The sequence below is a fragment of the Hyalella azteca genome, unplaced genomic scaffold (genome assembly GCF_000764305.2).
Source record: "Hyalella azteca isolate HAZT.00-mixed unplaced genomic scaffold, Hazt_2.0.2 contig2483, whole genome shotgun sequence".
Lineage (NCBI taxonomy): Eukaryota > Metazoa > Arthropoda > Malacostraca > Amphipoda > Hyalellidae > Hyalella > Hyalella azteca.
Genome location: NW_025932756.1, coordinates 26760 through 50233, shown reverse-complemented (window position 1 = coordinate 50233; position 23474 = coordinate 26760). Strand labels below are relative to the sequence as shown.

Here is a 23474-nt window from a genome sequence, read left to right as displayed (position 1 = left end):
AATGCAGATAACTGCACTCGAATGATGATGATGCGACTCACATGAGACGAGTGCACTATTTTCGGTCTGGGGCCATACTTTCAAAACTCGCTGAGTGAACGTAAGTACTTACGCTCTATTTTCTTGTCCATGATTGGTGGATTTTGCTTGAAAGGCCGTCAATGATTGGCTGATGAACTTACGATCTCTTAACTGTTTTTAAAAGAGTGGCTTGAAAGGCCGTCAATGATTGGCTGATGAACTTACGAACTCTTAACTTTTTTTGAAAGTATAGGCCCTGGTCATTACATTACAATTGCAATCACATTTGCGACATTTGGCTTGAGGATTAGCACGAACCCTAGTCATATAAGCACCCATAAAAAGAGACACTAAAATCGCTTATGTTAATAGCCTGCATTTACTGGCACAAAACGTTCCAAGTCGCACATCCCACTTGGCCTAGAAGTCACTTCATATTGATGAATGCGCATATGGGTACTACACACGAATAGTCGGGTTTAGTACACGCAAAAGTTGTCCAACTACAGTGTCTTGGGAATAGAGTTTGCCATCTTTAGGGTAATTGAATTAACTGGACACGTTTACAAATTGAACAACGTCTTAATTGAAAACGTCCACATATCAATTAAATTGCAAGGCCGCTCAGAATAATACAACTAAATTTGAGATAAGATATTAGAAGTAGGAGATAGGAGCTACTATCATAACCTGCCATACAACACAAGGCCTAAATAATGAGACACAAAACTTGCAGTTCAGGGAAATGGTTACTGAGGAAACTAGAGCTTCAACCTAGGAGAAAAAAAAATGCAGGCAGTAGCTCCCAGTCAATTCCTTAAAATCATGAATAAAAACGGTGATATACTTCAGAAGACAGTCTTGAAAGTAAGGAAAGTCGTCAAGACACTTAAGTTCACAATGTCAACATAACATATATCAGTTCCCCTGTTATTCAAGAGGAAAAAATGAGATCAGAAGCTTCTTCACGTGATTTTCCTCCTGAAGAACTTACATGAGCCTTATTGCTGAAATTCAGAGAAAATCTGCAGCAGAGTATATTACATGAAGTCTATCTAATGAATGTAAAAATTGGAATAAACTCAGTACCAATTGTTCATTTATGTACATTTTAAATTGGAAGCAACATATGTACGACTACATAATAGAAACGTAGCATCATAGGCACAACACAAGGTTATGACTCGCGGACTGCCGTCAGGTAGTGGGAAATACTTTTAGGCCACAAGACAATAGCCTTCTAATGCATGCCATCGGGTGTTAGGTGTCTTCTAATACCTTGAACAGCTTCGTCGCTTGCTGTTATGAGGGGCTAGCGTTCATACCAGAGCTTGAGGCAACAAGGTGCCAGAGATAGGGTGTGTAGCGTAGCTCTTGCATCGATGGTCTACATGGCGGGAGAGGGGTCACTTACTCTTCAACGTGCTTCCTATCCACTCCAGTCCTTGGTACAACCTGTAATATGTAAATATGTATTACTTGGTTATTCTATACCTTTGAATGTGAACAAGAATCCTGCCTGGGCTTGGAAATTTAAAAATTAATTTATTAGAACATATTTGACAGGTGATCATAAAGCCGGACATCTAGGACTGAAATTCTTTTGAATCTAAAAACATTTGTTTGATTAAGTTTGCATCAAAAGTAGAAATAAAAACGAGCAAACATTATTTGTGAAACACATCACTTTCATATGACATTAAAATTTGCTGTCAGTTGACAAAAAGCAAAAAAATTATAGTATGCAGTGTAACAAATTTATTCAGCAGTGCAAGCACATCAAGGCTGAATAGGCATTTCTCTATTCTGATGCTGGTCAGGTCAGTTGTTTGTAGGGTGCAATCTTACCCTTCCCCAGTAAGTGCACAACAAGCTTGAATTTGCCATTTATGCTTTTTAATGCTGGTCAGGTTAAGCATATTAGAAATCTCTGTAGGAGACATGGAGCCTGTCACGTCTTGCTTGTTGGCAAAGATGAGCACAGCCGCTCTGGACAACTCCTCATGCGCCAATAGCCGGTAAAGTTCCTCCTTTGTCAGGTTCAGGCGGTCTCGATCCGTCGAGTCCACAACCAATATAATGAACTGAAAATAAACAAGTACCTTCACATTAATAAAAGGCATTGATAGAGTGGAAGGTGGATTGCAGTGATTTAAAAGTTAGTTAGAGAGAGCAACTGTGGGTGTGATGGAAAATGCAACAAGATACTTGAAAAGCAAGTAGAAACTGACAGAGTGGAGGTAGTGCATGGCACAAACAGTCTTGATTGTTCAAAGATGAATAAATTTAGACCAACCATAGTAAATATCTTCACTCAAGTCCCTGTTCTAAAATTTCTTTATTTTTGTTAAGGAATTAAATTTACGGATTGTTGATTCATAGATTTAAGGCTTTATTTAGGCTTACGACCATATACAAGGTTTTTCGATTTTCATTGGCTTAAGCATGTTGAATTAAGCTAGTACGGTAATTTTAGGTAGTCATTTGAATTTATAGTGATTTGCTGCTTACATTATTTGCAAATCACTTTTGGTGCGGGGAGTGTTAAAGAATTAAAATTCACGTACAGTTTATTTGCATAACTTTATGCAGAATCTTTTTCGCGATCTCCACTTTGGTAAAAGCCTTAACTTTAAATGTCTTGAATATCAATTACCAGCATCTGTATCAGTATACTGCATCTGTGTCGTTGTGCCACTTCATGCCACATTTTCCAACCACAATTTCACCTGGAAAATTAAGTATTAAAGGGCACACCAGAATACAACAGAAACTATCTTCGGCCTCTTGTAAGAAGATTCGCGAGTCTACAGCGGTCCGTCACTTGTGCTGGACGTCTCATCTGTGCTTCGCGATTTCGTGTGGTGACGCTCTCGTCCAGTGTGGCCCTGCTTGAAGTTACTGTGGACTTCAGTTGATGCTCCATCTCCACTAGACTCATCCCCCGTCATCCTCCTGCCTTGGACGTGAGACGTGGACCGCTGGCCGTGCCCATTCTTCGGTGCAAACACGTGAACTCCAGACGACAGCATGTGGTGGGTGGCGTGACGACCATTAGTGCAGTGTCCTTTATGCCTTTCCAAATGCTGTTTAATTTGCATAGCCAAATAGTCTTCTCGAGCTGTCAATTACTTTAATTTAAACATGATCACAGTAGCCTTCATTAAATTTAATCTATATTGCGGTTATCCCATATTGTGGAGATCGTTAGAAAGATTTTTGGAAACTTTGGTACATTTAAGCAACTCTAAACACAGAGCATTGCAAGTCTAAACTGTTAATGTACTTTGTCTCCTGCTTAATTATGTCGTATATTTAGGTGCTGTGATCTCTTGAAAATTTGCCTGGGACTGCGGCGGGAGCACTGGCCTACTGCTTACCTTTCAGCGGCAGGGGTCCCCGCCACAGCTATACCGGATTTGGGGAGGATACTGAGCTATGACATTCGTCATACATTTTTGATGCGACGCACGTCGCATATTTCATCGCTCAATAAACTGTTCTTCTACCAATCCAATTTTTAATCCCTAATAAGTTTTTCAAGAATTTTTGAAAGCACTTTCATAGTGTTCAGGGATGTTAAGGATAATAGTTTTAGGCTCTCAGGTACTGTTAAGAAATGCTTAGATTGTTCTTGAATATTTGGATAGATTCTGAGAGATGCATTGACTTTTGAACACGTGACAATTAGTTGTTTGGCTGACTTTTATGTTATCTATGAAAAAAAGACATATAAGTATACTTTCAGAGTCTTAAAAGGGGAAGTTTCACAGTTTCTTGGGATAGCAACAACAGCATAGATCAGTTCCTCAGTAATTCAACAGGAAAAAAATGAGATCAGAAGCCTCCTTATATAATCTCCTTACTGCAGGAAGGTCTGACATGACATCGCCATGCCCTAAATTTAATTTCAGCCAAACAAGTGAATGCGATAGAATTTTAATTTGACGAGACCTTAATTTAAGTAGTTAGATTGTCAGTATAAATGGCTAGCACTTTAATTGGTCCAATTCATTTCAGAACTCTTTTTATTGTGACATATATTTCAGTAAGATTAGTAGCACTTACTGCAACACTCTTACAAAAAAAAAGCAGATGTCACAAATTTATCACATCTGTAATATTAACCCCACATCTGTAATATACCCCCATTACCCCATATCTGTAATATGCATATTACCCCCATCTGTTACTGATTTACTAGACAACCTCCAACATTAATAGGAACAATCATGATTTTCATTGAATCATAACTTCAAGTCTCTATGTATATGTTACACTTGTAATTCAATTTCTCTATGAGATTTTTCAATAGTTATTCATTTTCCAAAGCTGTTAGTAAGGCTACAATAACAAAGAAAAGTTGATTTCAATGAAATTTTGATTTTTCAAACAAATTTTTTTATTCAAATGTTTTTTTTTTATGAAAACCATGATTTTCTAATTTAGAATCACACAAGTTTCTATACCTGCATTACTACTACCTATGAAAGAAATTTTGTTCACCTCAGTGTTTGTATAGTAGGTATTCCATGCAGCTCGTAAGACCTCTTGCCCACCAAGATCCCACATGATGAAGTGCAGGTTGTTCCACACAACCTCTTCAACATTGCTGCCTATAGTAGGAGATGTGTGCACCACTTCATTCATTAGCAGCTGGTACAGAATTGTAGTCTTGCCAGCATTGTCCAGACCAACTATCACAATCTTGTGTTCTGGAAAAAAATTATGATTGAGCTGATAAAGCTATGAAAGAGTTTGTGGAAAAGCTATATTCTACAATCCATAACTCCATAACAGAACATCCATAACAGAACAAAACTAGATTTGTAAAAACATAATTCATTGAAAATTTAAGAAATAATAAATATAGTTACATATTTATAATTAAAATTATATTGATTTTATATCAGAAATATGGAAGAAATATTCCAGAAATTCCCATTGAAATGGTTGGGCTTATCAGCTTAGCTCTAATGACTTAACCCTTTCACGGGTAAGTTACCATATATGATCACTTGAAATCGCGTCAAAAAAAGCCTCACCACGGCTTCCTGTTTGTTTTTGAGGCTTTCTTATAATGCCTCAGTCAATCACTAATTATCTGACCATCGTTCTATCTAAAGCATCACCAGCTGCAAAGTCCACAAATTGAAATATGAGCATTTAAATGAAGGTTTCGACTCGGACAATGGAATTGACGCTCTTTCTGCATTTTCTTCAAAAGGTGGAAGTATCAATATATATATTTATTTATTTTGGCAACTTGATTAAATTTAATTAAATTAAATTTTTATGTTTCTAATTTTTCATTTGCTTAAACTGAATTTTAATTATAAAGTAAAATTTTGTGTACTGATAGCATTTATTGAATTCTTCAAGTGCAATTTAAACTTTCAATAGGCAAAATTTGCAAAAATTCATAGAAATAAATATATTGTATAATACTTCTTACTTTCTTGAAATGGTTTCTGAAATTTTAATTTCTGGATATTTCAATGCTTGCCTGCTAAAGGGTTAAAATAATAATTATAAATATCTTTTAGTGAGATATGAACTAGAAAATTTTTAGTAATCTTCTATAACAAATTGTTTGAGAAGCATGTTTCATGAGAAACTCAAATTAGCATTACAGCTTGAAACATCAGAAACAAAAAAGTTATGTCTTAATACATAATTTCAGAAATAAATTAATTCATTATCTAAATTCTTCCCATACAAGCTTAGCTAGTACTAGCTACAGTGGTATCTCAATTCTCAGGAGCAAAGTTTAATCTATTCTAATTTCTAAAGAAAATCAAATTCTGTTTTGAAATCTTTCATTTTACAGTAATTTTCAAAATGTCAAGAAAAATGTGCCATTTTTCATATATTCTATGAAAGAAATTAGGCAAGGCATATAAAAACAGCTGCAGGTGAAATTGATTTAGAGCATGGTAATTTTTGCTTCATTCTTGACTATGTATTGCCTAATTTGCCTGATTTCCCGGATGTTTTTGGTCTAGTTAAAAATATTGAAGCTTGCCAATTTTATGTCCTAAAAAATTTGAAATTTTGCTATTCTGTACTCCTGAAAAATCCCAACCTTACCTAAAAATTGTTTATAACAAATTGCCTAAAAAATCATGTAGCTAAGGCATTTTCTTGACAATTGTAAATCATGCTAATTGACAAATGCAAAATTTATGACACTCATGGACTAATGGCTGCAAAAATGCAGTCAAGAGTCAAGACTTGGCATAGTGGCAAAGCAGAGAGTTATTTAGACTCTTCCTCAAATTCATTTTTGAGTCCTATAAGTAGACCAGTAAAGTAGCTATCATGGATACCAGCTTTATCATACTTAAGAAATTGATTTAAATCTTTAGTAAATGATGAAATTAAAAATGAACTGATTCTAAAAAAGCTCTCGTTTGCCACTATGAGACTTGGAGACTGGAGACTGCTTAGTGACACTGTGACAGTTTTCAGATTGTAATGAAATAAATGAATGACAACTAAAATGTCTCATTTGTCAGCAACAAATTTATTTTGCATTTAGTGATCTGTTTCAACAGTGAACAGCCTATTCCAAAATTCCATCAATTTATGAATTTATTGGCTACTGGTATTAGATTCCTAGATTCTCAACCTAGAATATCTCTGGATTCTTACATTTCTCAGTTGCCATTGTGTCAAGGAGAACATTAGATATTTTCTTGTATTTTTACGAGTAGGCTGAACTAGTTGCCAATAATATGCCATAGGCACCATACCATGATGATATGACTATATTATTATGGCATTCCTAGTGGATAGTGTGTCACTGTGTCAGTGTGTGTGGCTAGGTAGGTAGTCAATGGCTAGTCACTAGTGGCTCGACTAGCCTAGTGGCCCAGTGGCTAGTCAATGACTCAATGCCTCAATCATCAATGGCAATATTTCAAAACACAATTCCTTTATTAATAATAAAAGCACTACAATCAAGAATTGACAAACCTTCAGTCCCAAATAAACTCCAAAGTTTGGCGAGTATAATTCCCATTTCGATTCAAGTCGGCCTTATTGTGGAAGGGTTGGAGTAAGACTATTTTCATACAGGAAACGACACACAAGTTTTTCGCACCTTTCTCCGTCTGTGGGCCCAGCAGGTATTGGGCAACATCCGGAAGCGAGGAACACTGTTTTTGCACGTTTTGAAATGGTTTTTCGCTTTTCTTGTTTTACTTGATATCATCGAATCTACAATGGAACGGAGTTATTTCATTATGGATCCAGCAAGGTTTTTGTGCTAATTGGAGATTGATTCTATTTATAGCTTTAATCGCTCTACAATGGAATAATTTTATCCACTAGAATAGCACAAACTCACTCACATAAGAATTGACATTCGACACCTGCTCATTAAAATCTCAACACATTGTGCCTTGCAAACGACGTATTGACTGAATGAGCCAATCATGGATTGAGCATTTGATGCTTCAGGAATCCTCTCATAATATGAGAATTCAAAACGAAAAATCGAAAAACTTGTTGATCGAGGTCTAATCAAACTAATAATGGTAAAAACAGTGCTATCTTTTAGGAATCGCATTGCATTCAAGAATTAAACCATTCTTATGCGATTGTCACAAATATTTCCAGCAAAAAAAAAAAAACAAGAATAGGCAATGGACCTATTTCTTCAGTGCCGACACTTGTATTATGAGAAAAATGAGCAAACGAAAAAGTTTTCGTTGAAAATATTGACTACATTGAAGAACTTCAGCGAGAAGCAGATACTATTTTGATTTTGCATGAAAAGTACCATTCAGATAAGTGCGAAAAAATTCGAATTGAACGACTCTGAATCAGATTTTCTGAAGAGCGGACGCATATGAAATATATTCTTCGAACGCTTAAAATCAGCTTGTTCTAAACGACAAAAATAGCTCTAACATCCCACGACCGGCTGTTTGATGAATAAATGGAACAAATGCTGCATTGAAAAATTCTTTATATAGAAATACGCATTTTGAACGTTTTTTCAGTCGTCTCGGACACTGAAAAGTGGGATAAAACACATCCCAGAATATCATGTATATAGAATTACTAATAAAAATCAAGGTTACTTATAGGCGTCATCATTGAAGTTTAATTGTGAAAACGTAGAGCAGGAATGATGGCACAAATTATTTGTAGAATTTATAATCGAATTTTGAATGTTTCCTCCTTCTCAAGGTTTAACTTGTCTGCTCGGTAGGTCGCATCAGGATGTCGTTGATCTGGAAAGTGAGCAGAGATGGATTTGAAATCCCAATAATCGATGGGATGAAATTTTTAAAAACTAAATTCAAATCAATTTCAAGACTCAATAAATCAATGTAAGGTTTGAATTTATGCATAGGCTAGGAAGAACTGCAAATTCTATAGCATAACGATGCAGATAACACATCAAATGTGAGAGGTCTGTTATATAATACGGATAAATCAGATGAAATGATCGATATATTACAACGACAATGAATAAAGGCAATCATCGGTGATAATTTCACCTCGACATGAGGAGGCGCAACGAGCACATGCACGACGGAGGCCGCCACGTCCTCGGCTTTGATGCAGTCGATTGAGCTGTAGAGTTTGTCAGCGTACGCCGCGTCGCCAGTCATGTTCTGCATAAACTCCGTCTGCACCAAGCCTGGGCTGATAGACTGTGAAATATAATAGTGTTATGACATGTATGCTTCTGATAAAATGATGTTAACACGTTGACTACGTATTGGTACATATGTGTACCACGAAATGTATTTCTCCAGGAGGTAATGGTACATAATTCAGGTTGCCTAAAATCGGCCAAATCCGAGAACAAAAAAGGCCGATAATTCAATGTATACTAGTTTATTTGTAGGTTCCGCTATAAAAATTCCATTTATTTTCTTTTTGCAGTATTTAAAATTTAATTAGGAGGTACCCCTATCATAAATTTTGGCCGGCCAACGCAACTGAGAAAAACTAAATCGCGGAATTTGTCCGGAAAAAATGACCGTCTGGCAACCCTGCTTAAAATAAGTACAAAAAATGAAATAATTGTACAAGATGAAGCAATCGCAGTCAACGTGTTAAAATAAGCCTAGATCTAAGTTACTTTTGAGGCAAACGTCGTAGTTAACATTGAGTTAACTGAAAAGAAACAATTGCACTAAGATGTGTTTTATCAAATATATCTTAGAATAAAAAATAACTACATCAAGAATAAAAAAATAATGTAAGTCTATATCGTTGTCGGACGGCCTCACGTTCTTTTGATTGAACAATTAAAACTGTGCCAAGTAAATGGATATTAGTTACGACATTGAATAGACAATTCATTGAGTGACAATGCAGGATCGTGCATCAACTCTAGCCGATGCCGTATCCAGTGATGAGCTTATTTCTTCTGTTTAGCCAGACTGACAGTACAAAACGCACGGTGAGCCTAATTCTTCTATTTAGCCCGCCAGACTTGCAGCACAAAACGCACGGTGAGCCAAATTCTTCTATTTAGCCAGACTAGCAGCACAAAACGCACCGAGATTATTCTATTTAGCCAGACTTGCAGTACAAAACGCACCGAGATTCTGATGTGGGACTTGGCAGCGCGCAGCTCATGCCTCAGGCCCTCCGTGAGCGCCTTGACTGCGTGCTTCGTGGCGCAGTAGAAATGCGTGGGCGAGTTTGGCGGCACGCGGTGTCCGGACAAACTAAACAGACAATACATCAACTATCAGCTACATCAATTATCAGCTACATCAATTATCAGCTACATCAATTATCAGCTACATCAATTATCAGCTACATCAATTATCAGCTGCATCAATTATCAGCTGCACCAGTTATCAGCTACATCAATTATCAGCAGGTGGCAGAAAGATATAAACTGAATATTTATTTGGACCTTTTAGGCTATAAATTCCGACACTAACGACATTAAATAATATTGACGCACATTAAGAGTTATGAAAACTCGCCTTATTATTAGATATTATTATTAGCTGACTTTTGATCATGCACAATTACTTGGGAATTACGTGTAATTACAAAAATAATATAATACAAACAAAATAATTCCAAGTAATACCTAATTAATACTTTGACAATTGCGACCTGATTAATTTCATGAAAATGAATTAACTTTACTATAATGTCAATAGAAGTAATTTATTATTAGTAATAAATATTTAATTCAACTGAAACATTAAAAGCACAACTGCGAAGGTCAAACGTAAATGCCCTCACTGACAAACTCTGACCTGCTGATGTGAATAATATGGCCATCATCAATGCCGGCCTCCTTCATGCTGTTGACGGCAAGCTTGGTGAACAGACATAAACCCACGACGTTGACATCGAGCATCTGTCGCCACTCCTGCGGACTGCCGTCTGGCAACATACAAAATAGTTATTCTTTAATTTCAGAAAGAAATGTCAAGCTCGACGTCTAAAACTGAACGCAAGGTCGAAGTTCACGAGCTCACGCAAAACACGCTTTCTGTCTCGCCTCAGCTCCAGAATAAATCTGTTTTGCTGCTAAGTTTAATAAAATACTATCTAACATCGATCATATTCGAAACTAAGGCAGAAGGTTAGAATTTGACTTGAGATTGACACGTATGTCATCAATACGACATTTTTGAGACACCACACGTGCTGTTATATAAATAAGCGACATGCTGTCGACATAAAATATAAGCGACATAAAATGAAATCATCACGAAAATTTAGGACCCGATAAATGCTCGCACTTTTACTATTTACTCTTCGCAACATGTGGGTATATTCCTGAAACATCATTAAAAAACCTGTGACTCGGGATTGTCGGTTGACACCAGAAGAGTTTGGTACGATACAGAAATTTGAAAGACAAGTTTGATTTCAGAGGAATTGAATGAACGGTAAGAACAGAGTGGCCTTCAGCATCTTCGAGCTCATCTCACAGTCCGTTATATCTGGTCTATAAAAGACACAATATTTACTGCCAGAATCTCTTGCTATCCCATAAAAAATCATCGGCGATAACGTGCGTGGATTAAAAAATCAATATTTCCAACAGAGGTAGCCATTGCTACTGATGGCTGCTATTAATCAACCAATGTAAAGAAGCTAACACTACATTTATAGAAAATTAGCCAAATATATACATATATTATATATGCCAGTACAGTTATGTACAATGCCACAGAAGTTTGACATGCATAGGGAGATTTCTGGGGTAACTTCTCAGATTTCTCTGGGGTAAAATTTCTCAGTATGGTTTGGCGAGGGTAAATACTAAATACCAAGGAGGGAATTGTTGCAGCTGATGCCAGCGTTGTTGATGCAGCAGTGGACGGCACCGTGGGTGCTGAGCACCTGCTTGAACACCTCCTCCACCTCCTCGTCCTTGCTCACGTCGCACTGCAGCGCCGTGAGCGTGCCGCGCTCACCTTCCAGCTCCTGAGCCAGTTCCTGACAGCAATTTGCTTCCATGATCTTACAAGTAATTAAATATGTTGAAGCTATGAAGAGGTCATATGTAGAGGTTATATGAAGAGGTCCTAAGCCACAAAAGAAGACCATGTCACCATAAACGTCTCCTGTTCTAGCAGGACTTTCATCCTACAGGCAATGTTCAACGTATCCCAAAGTAAATAATTATGTAGATTTCTTATGCATTAGCAAGCGCACGCAGTAGCTGTACAGTACAGTATACAGTTAATCTACCAGGTAATATTCGACGTATTCAACAATACTCAAAGTAAATAATCATGTAGATTTCTTAAGTGTTCTACGCAGTGCAGCACCACTAACCAGGATCCTGTGATGCGCTCGAGCGACGCCCACGACGCGCATGCCGAGCGCCACGAGGGAGCGGCAGATGGCGGCGCCGATGCCGGCGCTGGCGCCCGTCACGATGGCTACTTTGCCCTGCCACCGCTCCATGCCTGCCGTCTGCCACCAACAACAAATAAGGGCTTAGTCGCACCATCAAACGTTGGTGGCAGGACTCAGAGCTGCCGTCTGCCACCAACACTAAAGACATTAGTTCTTAGTTTCATAAAACGTTGGTGGCAGTGCGCAGGTGGCAAGAGCTGTCGTCTGCCACCAACACTAAAGACATTAGTTCTTAGTTTCATCATTAAACGTCGATGGCAGGGCTCAGAGCTGCCGTCTGCCACCAACACTCAAGACATTAGTTCTTAGTTTCATCATCAAACGCTGGTTGCAGGTCTCAGAGCTGCTGTCTGCCACCACCATGCAACACATAAGGGCTTAGTTTCATCAGCAAACGTTGGTGGCAGGGCTCAAAGCTGCCGTCTGCCACCACCAACACTTGTGTTGTGCCACAACCAGCACTTGTGCAACTTGTGTCATACCGTATAGGCATGACAATTTGTCAGACACAGAACTTTGCTCGCACGGAGCTGCTCAGCAAGCATCATGAGATAAGATAAACAGTTGTGTAACAATTATGTAATGCCAGTCACGGTGACTATAAGCAATGAGCGTGCTTTCGGCACACTCTAAAGTGATTGGTATATAATAGGAGATTAAATTCAATATTTAATAGAAGAGAATAAGAACGCGAGACGCTAAATATTAAATACATCTCAGGTGCGACAGCGATACGGTGTTCAACTCACCGAGCTTGAAGTCATCACGCAGAGAGTTCTTGAATTTATGATGAATCAAGGTAGCGAAATTCGATCACGAGAGATCAGCAATCACTTAAAGTCATTCACAGTTATTACTATAGGGAACGTTTATACATACTACAATAAAAAATGGTGAGTCAGTCAGAGGTTATTAGTTCCAGAGGAATATTAGTACGAACAGAAAAGAAATATTAATACGAAGAGGTTTCTAAAAGTGGGATTGCACAAAAAGCACTATAATAAATCGAAGCTCCCAATATTATTTGCTAAATATGAGTACCGTACATAGAAAACATAGACAGGATCGCTATAAAGCAAACCGATTTTCTCAGACGACGCGTTCATCTGAAAGGATTGTTCTCATAGCCAGAATTTTAATAAGGGAATATTTCTACCATAAATTATGTAACTGACCTAATCAAGATAATAATGTTACGATGTGATACATATATTATGCAGATTTTGTGTCTTAGTGAGGGTATCTGAAGGCGGTACCTTCTTCACATTATTTCAGCTGCTGTGCTGCTAGCAGCTAATGGAGCTATGGAAACATGGGAGCTAAAATATTTGGTTTTCTCTCGAACTGATCTGTGATTGTCGGGACCGAGATAAAGACCGAGAGCACTTATGGAGAAACGACTAGTACGTATCAGAAGAGCACGGTATTTGGCTTTGAGATGAATGACGCACCGCGTTGACTGCACAACACTTTTAACATTTCTACCGTCAATGCGCTAACGTCGCAGCACTTGAGTCGTCAGCCTTCGATAGAACCGATCTATTATCAAAACAAAACTGAACCAAGTTTCTAGCGCGATAAAAACAGCTTCGTATTTATTATGTAGTAATAACAAATCGTAGGTATGACCAGTATTATAGGGTTTTTAATCGAGCGGAGAACGAGTGCAGTAACTATTGAGTGGCGACTTATGTGCCGTTGACGGTCGACCAAGAGTGAGTCATTGGCATCAATATGGACACAATGAACTAAACGACACAATTTGTATGCAAACTAACATTATCTTTAAAGTGTGTACCTCGCAGCGAGAACTCGTTTGGTGTGCCGGCAACAGCCTAGGAGCCGAACTATAAAGAATAGTTACGAGTTCCTAACGCAGTTAGCCTATAACCCTCAGCGTTTCAAACTAAACCCACCAATTACAAGCGAGAAAATGACCACTGTGTGTACTGAAACAAGTTTGGATAGTATGGTCGTTGATATGAGACAACCGCATGCCGTGCACTGACTACGACTGCCAACAAGCTACTGCTTCATGGCTCTGCTACACGAGATGCCATGGGCGTTAATTGTGAGCTACAGATTACGGACGTCTGTCCGTTGCTGTAAATTGTGGTGTCGCGCGAGTCACAAGACGTCCCTTCAAGTCACAACACGTCACCTCACGTCACAACACGTCCATTCAAGTCACAATACGTCCCTTCAAGTCACAACACGACCCTTCAAGTCATAACACGTCCCATCAAGACACAAAACTTCGCATCTAGTCACAACACGTCACCTCAAGTCACAACACGTCACCTCAAGTCACAAAACTTCGCATCAAGTCACAACACGTCATCTCAAGTAACAATTAACATGTCACCTCAAGTCACAGAACTTCACACCAAGTCACAACACGTCTCCTCAAGTCACAACACGTCACCTCAAGTCACAAAACTTCACATCAACTCACAACACGTCACCTCAAGTCACAACACGTCACCTCAAGTCACAACACGTCACTTCAAGTCACAACACGTCACCTCAAGTCACAACACGTCACATCAAGTCACAACACGTCACCTCAAGTCACAACACGTCACTTCAAGTCACAACACGTCACCTCAAGTCACAACACGTCACCTCAAGTCACAACACGTCACCTCAAGTCACAACTTGTCACCTCAAGTCATTACACATCACCTCAAGTCACAACACGTCACATCAAGTCACAACACCTCCCCTCAAGTCATAACACGTCACATCAAGTCATAACACGTCCCTTCAAGTCATAACGCGTCACATCGTCACAACAAGTCATCAAGATGCAGTCTTTCATCGAGCAGGCCGATAATGGAGTCATGGATTTTATTATTTAAATATGAAAAATATTTAAAATTTAGAATAATTATAAGAAATCGGAAGCAAGATGTTCGTTTTAGAGCTCACTAGGCTGATCCTGCGCTGACACGATTGTTTGGAGCGGAACAAGAGACATTTAAAAAACAAGAGCAGTAAAAATCTTTGATTGAATATTACTTGTTACAGAGCGACTTTTCTGGACATAAAATCATTGTTTGGCAAGACCGCAATCAAATCTTCGTCACTGAACTAAACGAAAAACATTTAAAAAAAAACAAGAGCAGTAAAAATCTTTGATTGAATATAACTTGTTACAGAGCGACTTTTATGGTCATAAAATCATTGTTTAGGCAAGACCTCAATTAAATCTTTGTCACTGAACTGAAAACTTTCCTTGAAGCCCACCCAGATTTAATTAATTCGAGTAGGGGTGAGTTTAAATAGGGCATGTAATACTTAGATAATATTTGATCAGTCGGGATGAACGAACGCACGCAGATCTCAGTACCTACTTACTATCAACATTTTTTAAATCTCTTCGATTCCGTATCGTCACATGACTGAAATATTATTTCATATGTTTGTATGCACTTATAATATTGTGTTATAAAAATTATTGAAGGAGGACTCAGATGAACGACAGAGTGGCAAAGAAAAAAGACTTGGAACTCCAATGAGTAAATCTAAGCTACTCAAAAACTTGAGAAAGACGGCAAAGCTCGTACAGTGGCGGAAATGGCTATAAGACCACCCTGTTTTTTCTAAATATTTTTTCTTGCATAAAAAATTTTGGATTCTAATTATACGAGGCTAAACTACGGTTAAAAACGGTTCCAACTCTATACGTAAGAAATATTTTTTTTAAATATATGAGAAGAAATGATGAAATTTAGAAAAAATATAACTCAGTACTCACTGCAGTGAGTGACAGAGAGCGCATTTTCTCGTAGACGAAAACATGAAGTCACGGACGGACAGACAGACAGACGGACATGGCGAGCACAATAGTGCATTTTTTTTCCATAAATGAGGAAATGCGCTAAAAACTAAACTAAAACTTTCGTCTCGCCGACGAAGACTTGAGGTCACGGACGGACGGACGGACGGACAGACAGACAGACAGACAGACAGACAGACGATCATGGCGAGCACAATAGTGCATTTTTTCCATAAATGAGAAAATGCGCTAAAAACATAGGTGGAAATGGTTATGAGACCATGAAAGGTTTTTCCGTTTTTGGATTCCATACACTCGTTTTAATAGGCAATATTACCTCCTTTCGCCTCAATTACCTCAATGCATCTTCTCCCCGTGCGATTGACCAAATAATCCTGAGTCTTTCAAGGAATTTTATCCCAGGAACGAAGGATAGCCGCGCTCAGGTCACTCAAAGACTGGAACTGGCGCTCATTTTGGTAAACATCCATCGCCATGATGCCCCATAGGCTTTTAATGCGGTTGAGGTATGGGCTAAGCGCTGACCACGGCTACAGGCCAATATTCTGTTCTTGGAACCACTAATTTGGTGGCTTTTAAGTGTGAATCGAAGCATTGCCTTGCTTAAAAACATATGATCTTTAATTTTTCTCATCGGCAAAAGGGAGAAGATAGTGAAATAGCGTGTGCTTGTATACCTCGGAATCTTGTCACCATCGTAAAATAGCTGGAGTTGATTTATCTTCCGGCTGAACGCCCCCCACACCATTACCCAACCAACACCAGATTGCCGCTTGGAAAAAATTCAGGCTCATGGTCAAGGTTGTGCCAATCGCAATGCCATCCATCTGGACCATCATGACTGAACTTCTTTTCATCACTGAAGACAATCCTTTACCGATAAGCACATTTTTTCAGCTAGTTTTAGTAGGTTGATAATATATTTTTGCTTGAGCGTAGAAGCATTTTTCCGCTTCATGTACTTGAATTTCTTCGAGTTATGCAATATTTGACGGATGCGTTGTGCTGTCACATCAACTCCAGTGGCCAATCTTATAGAGGTAGAGGTAGAGCCAGCTTTAGAAGCCTCTGAAAACAGTCACCTAAGATCCCTGTCGGTTAATTTCGAGGTTGGTCCAGGGTGCATTTTCGATCCGTAGCCGTCCGAATTTGCAAAAAATGATTATACAACGGGTTTTTACTGTTTTATCTCCTTTGCGATGTCCCGTTGGCTTCTACCACATTTCGCAAAGGGTAAAATCTGCGCCTTCTCGGCCTCTGTGAGTCTTGTCTCATTTGGCATCTTTTTTACTTCGAAAACATATAAATGAGGAAACTGAACTACACCAGAAGTACCATAAATGGTGAAAATAAGGACATTCATGTTGCTGTACTTTTTAACGTAAAAATATTACAGAAAAATACTAAAATCAAGAAAAACCCATCACGGTCTTAAAACCATTTCCACCTAGGTTTTTCTAAATTTCTTCATTTCTCCTCATATATTTAAAAAATAATAATTTTTTTCGTATAGCGTCGGAACCGTTTTTAAACGTAGTTTAGCCTCGTATAATTAGAATCCAGTATTTTTTCATGCAAGAAAAAATATTCAGAAAAAACCGGGTGATCGTATACCTAGCCGTTTCCGCCACTCTTTATTATAAAGGTTAACGTTTTCTTTCTGGTTTAGAAAGTTAATGTGTAACTCGATGGTGAAAATTGACAACAATTTTACAAGATACAAAACCGTTTAAGACATTGGAAAAATTTTATTATTTAGTAATGCAAAGAAGAAAAAATATTTCGGAGGAACTTACCGTCACAGTGAAAAATGTCATTAAGTATATAATGCTATTTTTAAACGAATTATCAGACACATATTTTACAAACGAGCATGACATGATAAGAATTGAATCTTTGCTCACCGAGAACAGGCTGGGGTAGACATGGTATGGAGAAAAGCTGTATGATCGCACGGTTAGAGTGTCATTGGAGGCATGGTGGACCAGCACTCTTGGAAGAGGCACTCTAGCTTGTCCAGCCTCGGCCATCACGGGCCTGGTATCATCCATAGCATCCACAGAGTAGCGCTCGCTCACTGCACCTTCAGGGCACGGCTGTATCACGTCTTGGTGTGTCTCTAACCGCGTCTCCATGGCACAGTTGGAAAAATTCGAGCTGATGATAGACGAAGCGACGGTCGCTGGCGCAGGGTGTGCCTGAGAGCCCGGATGAGGATGTATCGATATTTGGTGGTGCTGCTCTAGAGGCATGTATTTCGTGTGCATGGGGTCGAGGTCGCCGTAGACCTGAGTGTTATATTGCGAACCTGAGCTGCTTTCGTGACTGCAGTGCTCGGGCTCTGGACATGGGAAACGGATAACAGCAGGGGCGTCTGCTTCTGAGGATGTGTGGGAATTTACTTTGCACGGCTTAGAGTGGACAATTTGGGATGATTTCTTCCTGGAAACGAGCTTGCTGGGGGCGGCAGGCTGCGATTCTTCCTGCCAAAACATCACATCAATGTCAGTCATCTTACGGTGAGGGCGTAGGGAAGAAAGCAGTAGAGAAGAAATATTTAACAAGTTAAGTACTTTTAGCAATTCGTCTGAAATGAATCATTGATCAGTAAAAAATTCTCGGATAACATCTTACCTTACGAACCAAGAGCATGGTCAGTATACGGTCATCAGACAGCAGCTTGCACAAGCTGTTATCAGGGAAGATGCTTTTCAATAAATCAGGCAAGGCTGCCACCGCGGCATCAGTTAAACCGAACTCATGGGCGAACTTGCTTAGACGAAGTTCCACGGTTTTAGCCAAGAAAATTTCTCGCATCTGTAAAATTATTAATAAATTCTGGTAGAGAAAACACTCGATCATGATCTTCAACATCTAATAATTCTTTAAATACTGATTAGAATTACCGGCAATCTGAGGTGGATTGAGGATGAAATTTATTGCTGCTGTCACGGAAGAAGGTTCGCCAACATTTTTATTTGGGATAATGTATTTAACTTATATATATCATACGTGAGTTCATACTAATTGCAGAAGGAGCTCTTGTGTTTTATAAACCTTGGCTTAGTTATGGTTTAGTATGCAGAAGGTCTCAATCATTTCATGAATAACTCAAGTAATCTCACTTTAGTGTATTATTGGAAGTAGCAATAGAAGCAAACTTTTTGTAGTTGTAATCACGAGCTTGGCGAGAACTTGTTGCCATTAAGCAATATTTTTATGCATTTATTACTCTTCACTACAATACTTTTATACATCGTTATTATATTCATGTAAAATGTAATGCACACAACTTGTTAGTCTCCAGCATCACGTTGTTCAGACAAACAGTAATGCACCACACCTTCAATGTTTCTATCATCACATACGGTAGTTCAGGCAAACAATGATGCACCACACGTTCAATGTTTCTAGCATCACATACGGTAGTTCAGGCAAACAATAATGCACCACACCTTCAATGTTTCTATCATCACATACGGTAGTTCAGGCAAACAGTAATGCACCACACCTTCAATGTTTCTATCATCACATACGGTAGTTCAGACAAACAGTAATGTAACACACTTTCAATGTTTCTATCATCACGTAGTTCAGACAAACAGTAATGCACCACACCTTCAATGTTTCTATCATCACATACGGTAGTTAAGACAAACAATAATGTATCACACCTTCAATGTTTCTATCATCCTCTTCTTATGGTACGGTGTCTCAGCATGGCGCTTGAGGTGTGTCATGCCTCCTCTCAAGCACTTGGCACAGGCGATGCAATAAGCCATGCTTGGGTCGCCAGGCGCCGGCGACAACCAGCCAACAAATTCTTTGCTCTTCTCCCAATTCTTTTTGTACTTTTGACGGTACCACCGACAGCTACGACGCGGATCTTTTCCATCCTCGTCAGGGTTGTATTTTGCGTCGTCGCAATTGGGTGATGTGGCCTCCATCTTTAATGAACTAGCAGTACCCCCACCAGAGTTCATCTCAATCCCCGACTGAGCGCCAGGCCGACACGACTTCTTGGGTTTCATCAGTCGTCTTTTCCGTTTTGAGCTGAATTTCGATTTCAAAAACAATTAATTTATACATATTACTTACTAATAAGTAATATGCTACCTTGTATAGATGAAAAAAATGATGTGTACAATATAATTTCATTTAAAATTTAAATGGAGCTCATTCAAGCAAACATTGTCAGTCAAATTTGATAAAAAGTGGAATACATCAGGCAACTATGTAACAGTAAGAGATCCAGAATGTCTATGCTGAACTGATGATGACGACGTGTTGATAATCTCACATATTGATAACAAATCGGAAAATATTAAACGGCTTTTGAGCAGAGTTTGTAAATATAAAGAAAAATTTATACACTGATATGCTTACCTTGAAATAATTTTCTCTTTCTTTGAAGAATGAGGACTGTGACTGCTGCACTCCATTTCTGTCTGATAATAAAACTTTCGATAATAAGGGAAAAGTGAGCAGAAGGATGAGGGTTCTTATACATGACAAAGACACTGCTTTCATGAAACAAAAATTTTAAACATCTATTACTAACATCACTGCATTAGAATTTGTTTTGTGCAAAACAGCCCGTATCAATAAAGTCAAGCAAAGGCTCAAATTTATCAATGGCATTTCACACTCACAAATTTGAACATACATATTGAAAATTCAATAAGACTATGCTCTGTAACAAAGTGTTTTAAAAAACTTTCAATCAATCAAGTACCAGGATATTTTTAATAATATTTAATTTGATAGCCATGTAATCTTTTACATACTTAAGACATCAGAGAGGCAACCAGACTCACGTTTGCATTTGAATAAGAGATGGAGGTATCGGGATTAACAGTTGAGTGAATATACATGGGGTCTTGCCCTTGTATGGTGACAGTTATATGGCCTGCATGGTGGTCGGTCTCGAGATTATGAATGCTTGAGCAGTCAGCATGGTGGCTGCCCACAGTTACTTCACATGATGAGCCAACATTGTTGAGCTGAAAAAGAAAGATCCTTACAATTTTTTTAACCATAATTTCATAATTTAATGCTTAAGTCAAATTATAAAGAATTGTAATGATCAATTTAAATGACAATAATAGCTAGAAACAAACAATAATACTGGGAATAATAAAAATTTGAAACAATTTGAAAGACGAGGTCACTCACTTCTACAAGGTATGCATCATCTGCCAGCTTATGAGCATCAGTAAAGTTGGTGGTGAACAGTTCAGGATGAGCAGTATTTTTATCTTCTTCTCTAATGGCAACTTGTAAATTATGAGGAATGTGGACAGCTTGCCATTGTTGAGCATCACTGCAGTGAGTATTTTCAAATCCAGGTGCCACATGAGATGCTACAACATTTGGTAATGATATTGTAGATTCTAAAAATGATGATTGATGCATAGATGTTTTTAAACCAGTTTTCAAGTTGACTTCAGTTTGAAAATCCGCAACTTCAGTTGGTCTTGATTGTTCAGATTCAATGTGCGGCACATCTGCAACCTCATGCAACTTGTCCCCTTCAAACTTTACCTCAATAAATTGCTTTGAAAGTGGAAGAGTTTGCAGAGCACCGGAATTAAAAGAAGAAACTCCATTTGAGATATCACTGGTTGATGACTTAGGTTTTTTAAATTTGTTTTTAACAGTTTTCTGAAATTTTTGATTGTTAAACTGCTGGGAGCCCTCATTTTCACAGGCAATTGAATTCTCATAATTCAACTGATTCCTTTTATGGAAGGATGAGCTGGCATGTCTCTTTAGATGACTAAGTCCCCCTTCAATTTTCCGTAAACAAATTTTGCAGAATGGAAAATCAGGATTGATGGGACTTCGAGTTAACCAATCACTGAATTCACCTGATATCCATGACTCTCTGAATTTCTGCTTGTACATTTTGGGAGACTTGCTGCATTTTAAATTTAATATATCTTCTTCCATTATATTAATAATTAATTTCTATATAAGTTGCAAGTAGCTGCCTGTTACTGGGTAAAAAAAGAAAACACATATGTTACTAGCTCTTCAGTATCAACTTAAAGTAATTAAGTATTGTAAATAGTAGTTTGAAAATTAAAAAAAAAAATCTTATTTATAGTAGAACTATCAAGATGAAGATCACAGTAAAATTTTCACTGCTTCAGACCTTTCAAACATTATCAAAGAGATGTAAAATCCATTCAAATGAGGGGTCCAGCTATCATTGGTCAGTTGATGTCAGGCCACTGGCCCACTGCTTGATGATGACGCTGGTGGGTTCCTCCAGCAGTGATACATGGTACTGTATTCTTCTTGTCTTATCACGATAATGGGAACTGTTTGTCATGACTTGACTTACCATTAACCAGCACAATGCAAGTGATGGTCTGGTTATGAAGATGAACTTGTCTCATGTGGTTCACTTGCCCTCTAGTTTGTAAGTAGCTAATGAGACAATGGTTCAGTGTCCTGGTTATTATTCTAATTTATCTAATGTAGTCTAAATCATGAAGAGGTCTACAACCTTCTTTGATGCAAAATTTATAGAGTACACCTGCCTTTTGGATAACTCCCGCATTTTTGCAGGGGCCACTGTTGCGTTTAGTTTGATTGATGTTTGACATTGTTGTTAACTCCAACGCCTGCATGGCCAAGGAGCAGGCGGTCCACCGCACACTGCATTCTCCGAGTCTCCAACTGAGGCAACTAGTCAGTAGTCACTAGTCAATGTAACTCGCTGTAGTCGCTGAAGACTGAAGTCAACTTAAAATGAATTTTTTTTTTTTTTTAGTTATTCTTATAGGAGCACTGGAGACTAGTCCATATAGCCCCTTGCCTAAACTGGGTTTAATTGGTACCTAACAGTCTAACACCTCTGAAAGTGAAAATCTGGAACAGAGAGAGAACACACACACACGAAAAAAAGAAGAAAAAGAAAAAAAAAATTTAACTGACAAATAATAAGGATAAAATAGGTAAAATTAATGAAATTACTGTTAAGTTTATTTAACGAAAAAAAAAAAAACAAATTACAGGGAATGCTGAAGTTATGAATGTAGATTAATGTTATGAAAAGTTAAGTAGAGTAATGAAAAAATAAGTAAATAAATAAACAATGCACCGGCATCGTTTAGATAAATAAGGAGCTTCTAGCCTCAAGCTTTTGCTCCACACACCTATCAATAATTACAATATCAAATATTCAACTATATTTATGTGATTTTCACAGTCGGGCACAGAGCACAGTAACTTACGTCCGTCTCGGGCCGAAGTTTTTTCCACATTCCCTTAAAATGAATAATCTTAACAGTATTTGCGTAACGTTGTTTGTTTACCAGCGTCCGGATCCGGATTAGCGCTTGTTGTATTCATGGGTTGTTCAAATCCGAAATTTTAATTATTAGATAATCAGTCAAATTTTTTTACTCGAGAACTAGAGATTTAAATCCACGCAAGATCCATGGCTATGAATTGAGACTTCTATTCATAGATGAATTATCCAATTTAACATACTAATCATATACAACAGTGTCGACTTATTAAAATTGATGAGCTAATGGCGATAGCGGTATAATTGAGATTATTGGCAACATGGTTGAACTATCAATCTACTACTACCAATGCTAGTTCAATCATGAGTGGCAACGCGAATGCTAACACCAATACAATAAACGAACTACACCAACAATTTGTAAATGAAACAATTAGTGGTGAAGGATGCAAGGTCCTGGTCACGCCATTTAAAGTACGTAGACATTGTTATGATTTTATATACCTTCTTCTCCTTTTCTAG

General features: G+C 38.1%; 2 protein-coding genes across 3 annotated transcripts; both read right to left on the bottom strand.

Moving 5' to 3' along the window:
* Positions 1-242: 242 nt before the first annotated feature.
* LOC108671261 (ADP-ribosylation factor-like protein 5B) lies at positions 243-7648 on the bottom strand. Its single transcript, XM_018158759.2, has 4 exons — positions 7000-7648; positions 4528-4736; positions 1870-2105; positions 243-1476 (listed from the first exon to the last, which is right to left on the bottom strand). Exons 1-4 carry the CDS (start codon positions 7043-7045, stop codon positions 1428-1430), a joined length of 540 nt encoding a protein of 179 aa, XP_018014248.1. The 5' UTR covers positions 7046-7648; the 3' UTR covers positions 243-1427.
* A 333-nt stretch (positions 7649-7981) lies between these two features.
* On the bottom strand, positions 7982-21693 carry LOC108671295. Of its 2 annotated transcripts, XM_018158803.2 has the most exons (12): positions 20867-21693; positions 20509-20694; positions 20078-20139; positions 19366-19744; positions 18326-18508; positions 17596-18174; positions 11806-11946; positions 11295-11463; positions 10269-10398; positions 9590-9719; positions 8535-8690; positions 7982-8264 (listed from the first exon to the last, which is right to left on the bottom strand). In XM_018158803.2, the coding sequence occupies exons 1-12, from the start codon at positions 21641-21643 to the stop codon at positions 8223-8225; spliced, it is 2934 nt and encodes a 977-aa protein (XP_018014292.1). In that variant the 5' UTR covers positions 21644-21693; the 3' UTR covers positions 7982-8222. The 2 variants fall into 2 exon arrangements, with proteins under 2 accessions (XP_018014292.1, XP_018014294.1); XM_018158805.2 differs by lacking the exons at positions 19366-19744; positions 20078-20139; positions 20509-20694; positions 20867-21693 and adding an exon at positions 19035-19047.
* Between the last annotated feature and the right edge of the window lie 1781 nt (positions 21694-23474).

Excerpts from the sequence above, each read along its gene's own strand:
- LOC108671261 (XM_018158759.2), bottom strand. The coding sequence starts at position 7,045 with ATGGGAATTATACTCGCCAAACTTTGGAGTTTATTTGGGACTGAAG. Across the intron at positions 4,737-6,999 it reads GAGTTTATTTGGGACTGAAG|AACACAAGATTGTGATAGTT; the intron begins GTTTGTCAATTC and ends ATTTTTTTCCAG. Across the intron at positions 2,106-4,527 it reads CCTACTATACAAACACTGAG|TTCATTATATTGGTTGTGGA; the intron begins GTGAACAAAATT and ends GTTTATTTTCAG.
- LOC108671295 (XM_018158803.2), bottom strand. The coding sequence starts at position 21,643 with ATGGAAGAAGATATATTAAATTTAAAATGCAGCAAGTCTCCCAAAATG. Across the intron at positions 20,695-20,866 it reads ATGATGCATACCTTGTAGAA|CTCAACAATGTTGGCTCATC; the intron begins GTGAGTGACCTC and ends TTTCTTTTTCAG. Across the intron at positions 8,265-8,534 it reads TTGCGCCTCCTCATGTCGAG|ATCAACGACATCCTGATGCG; the intron begins GTGAAATTATCA and ends CTCACTTTCCAG.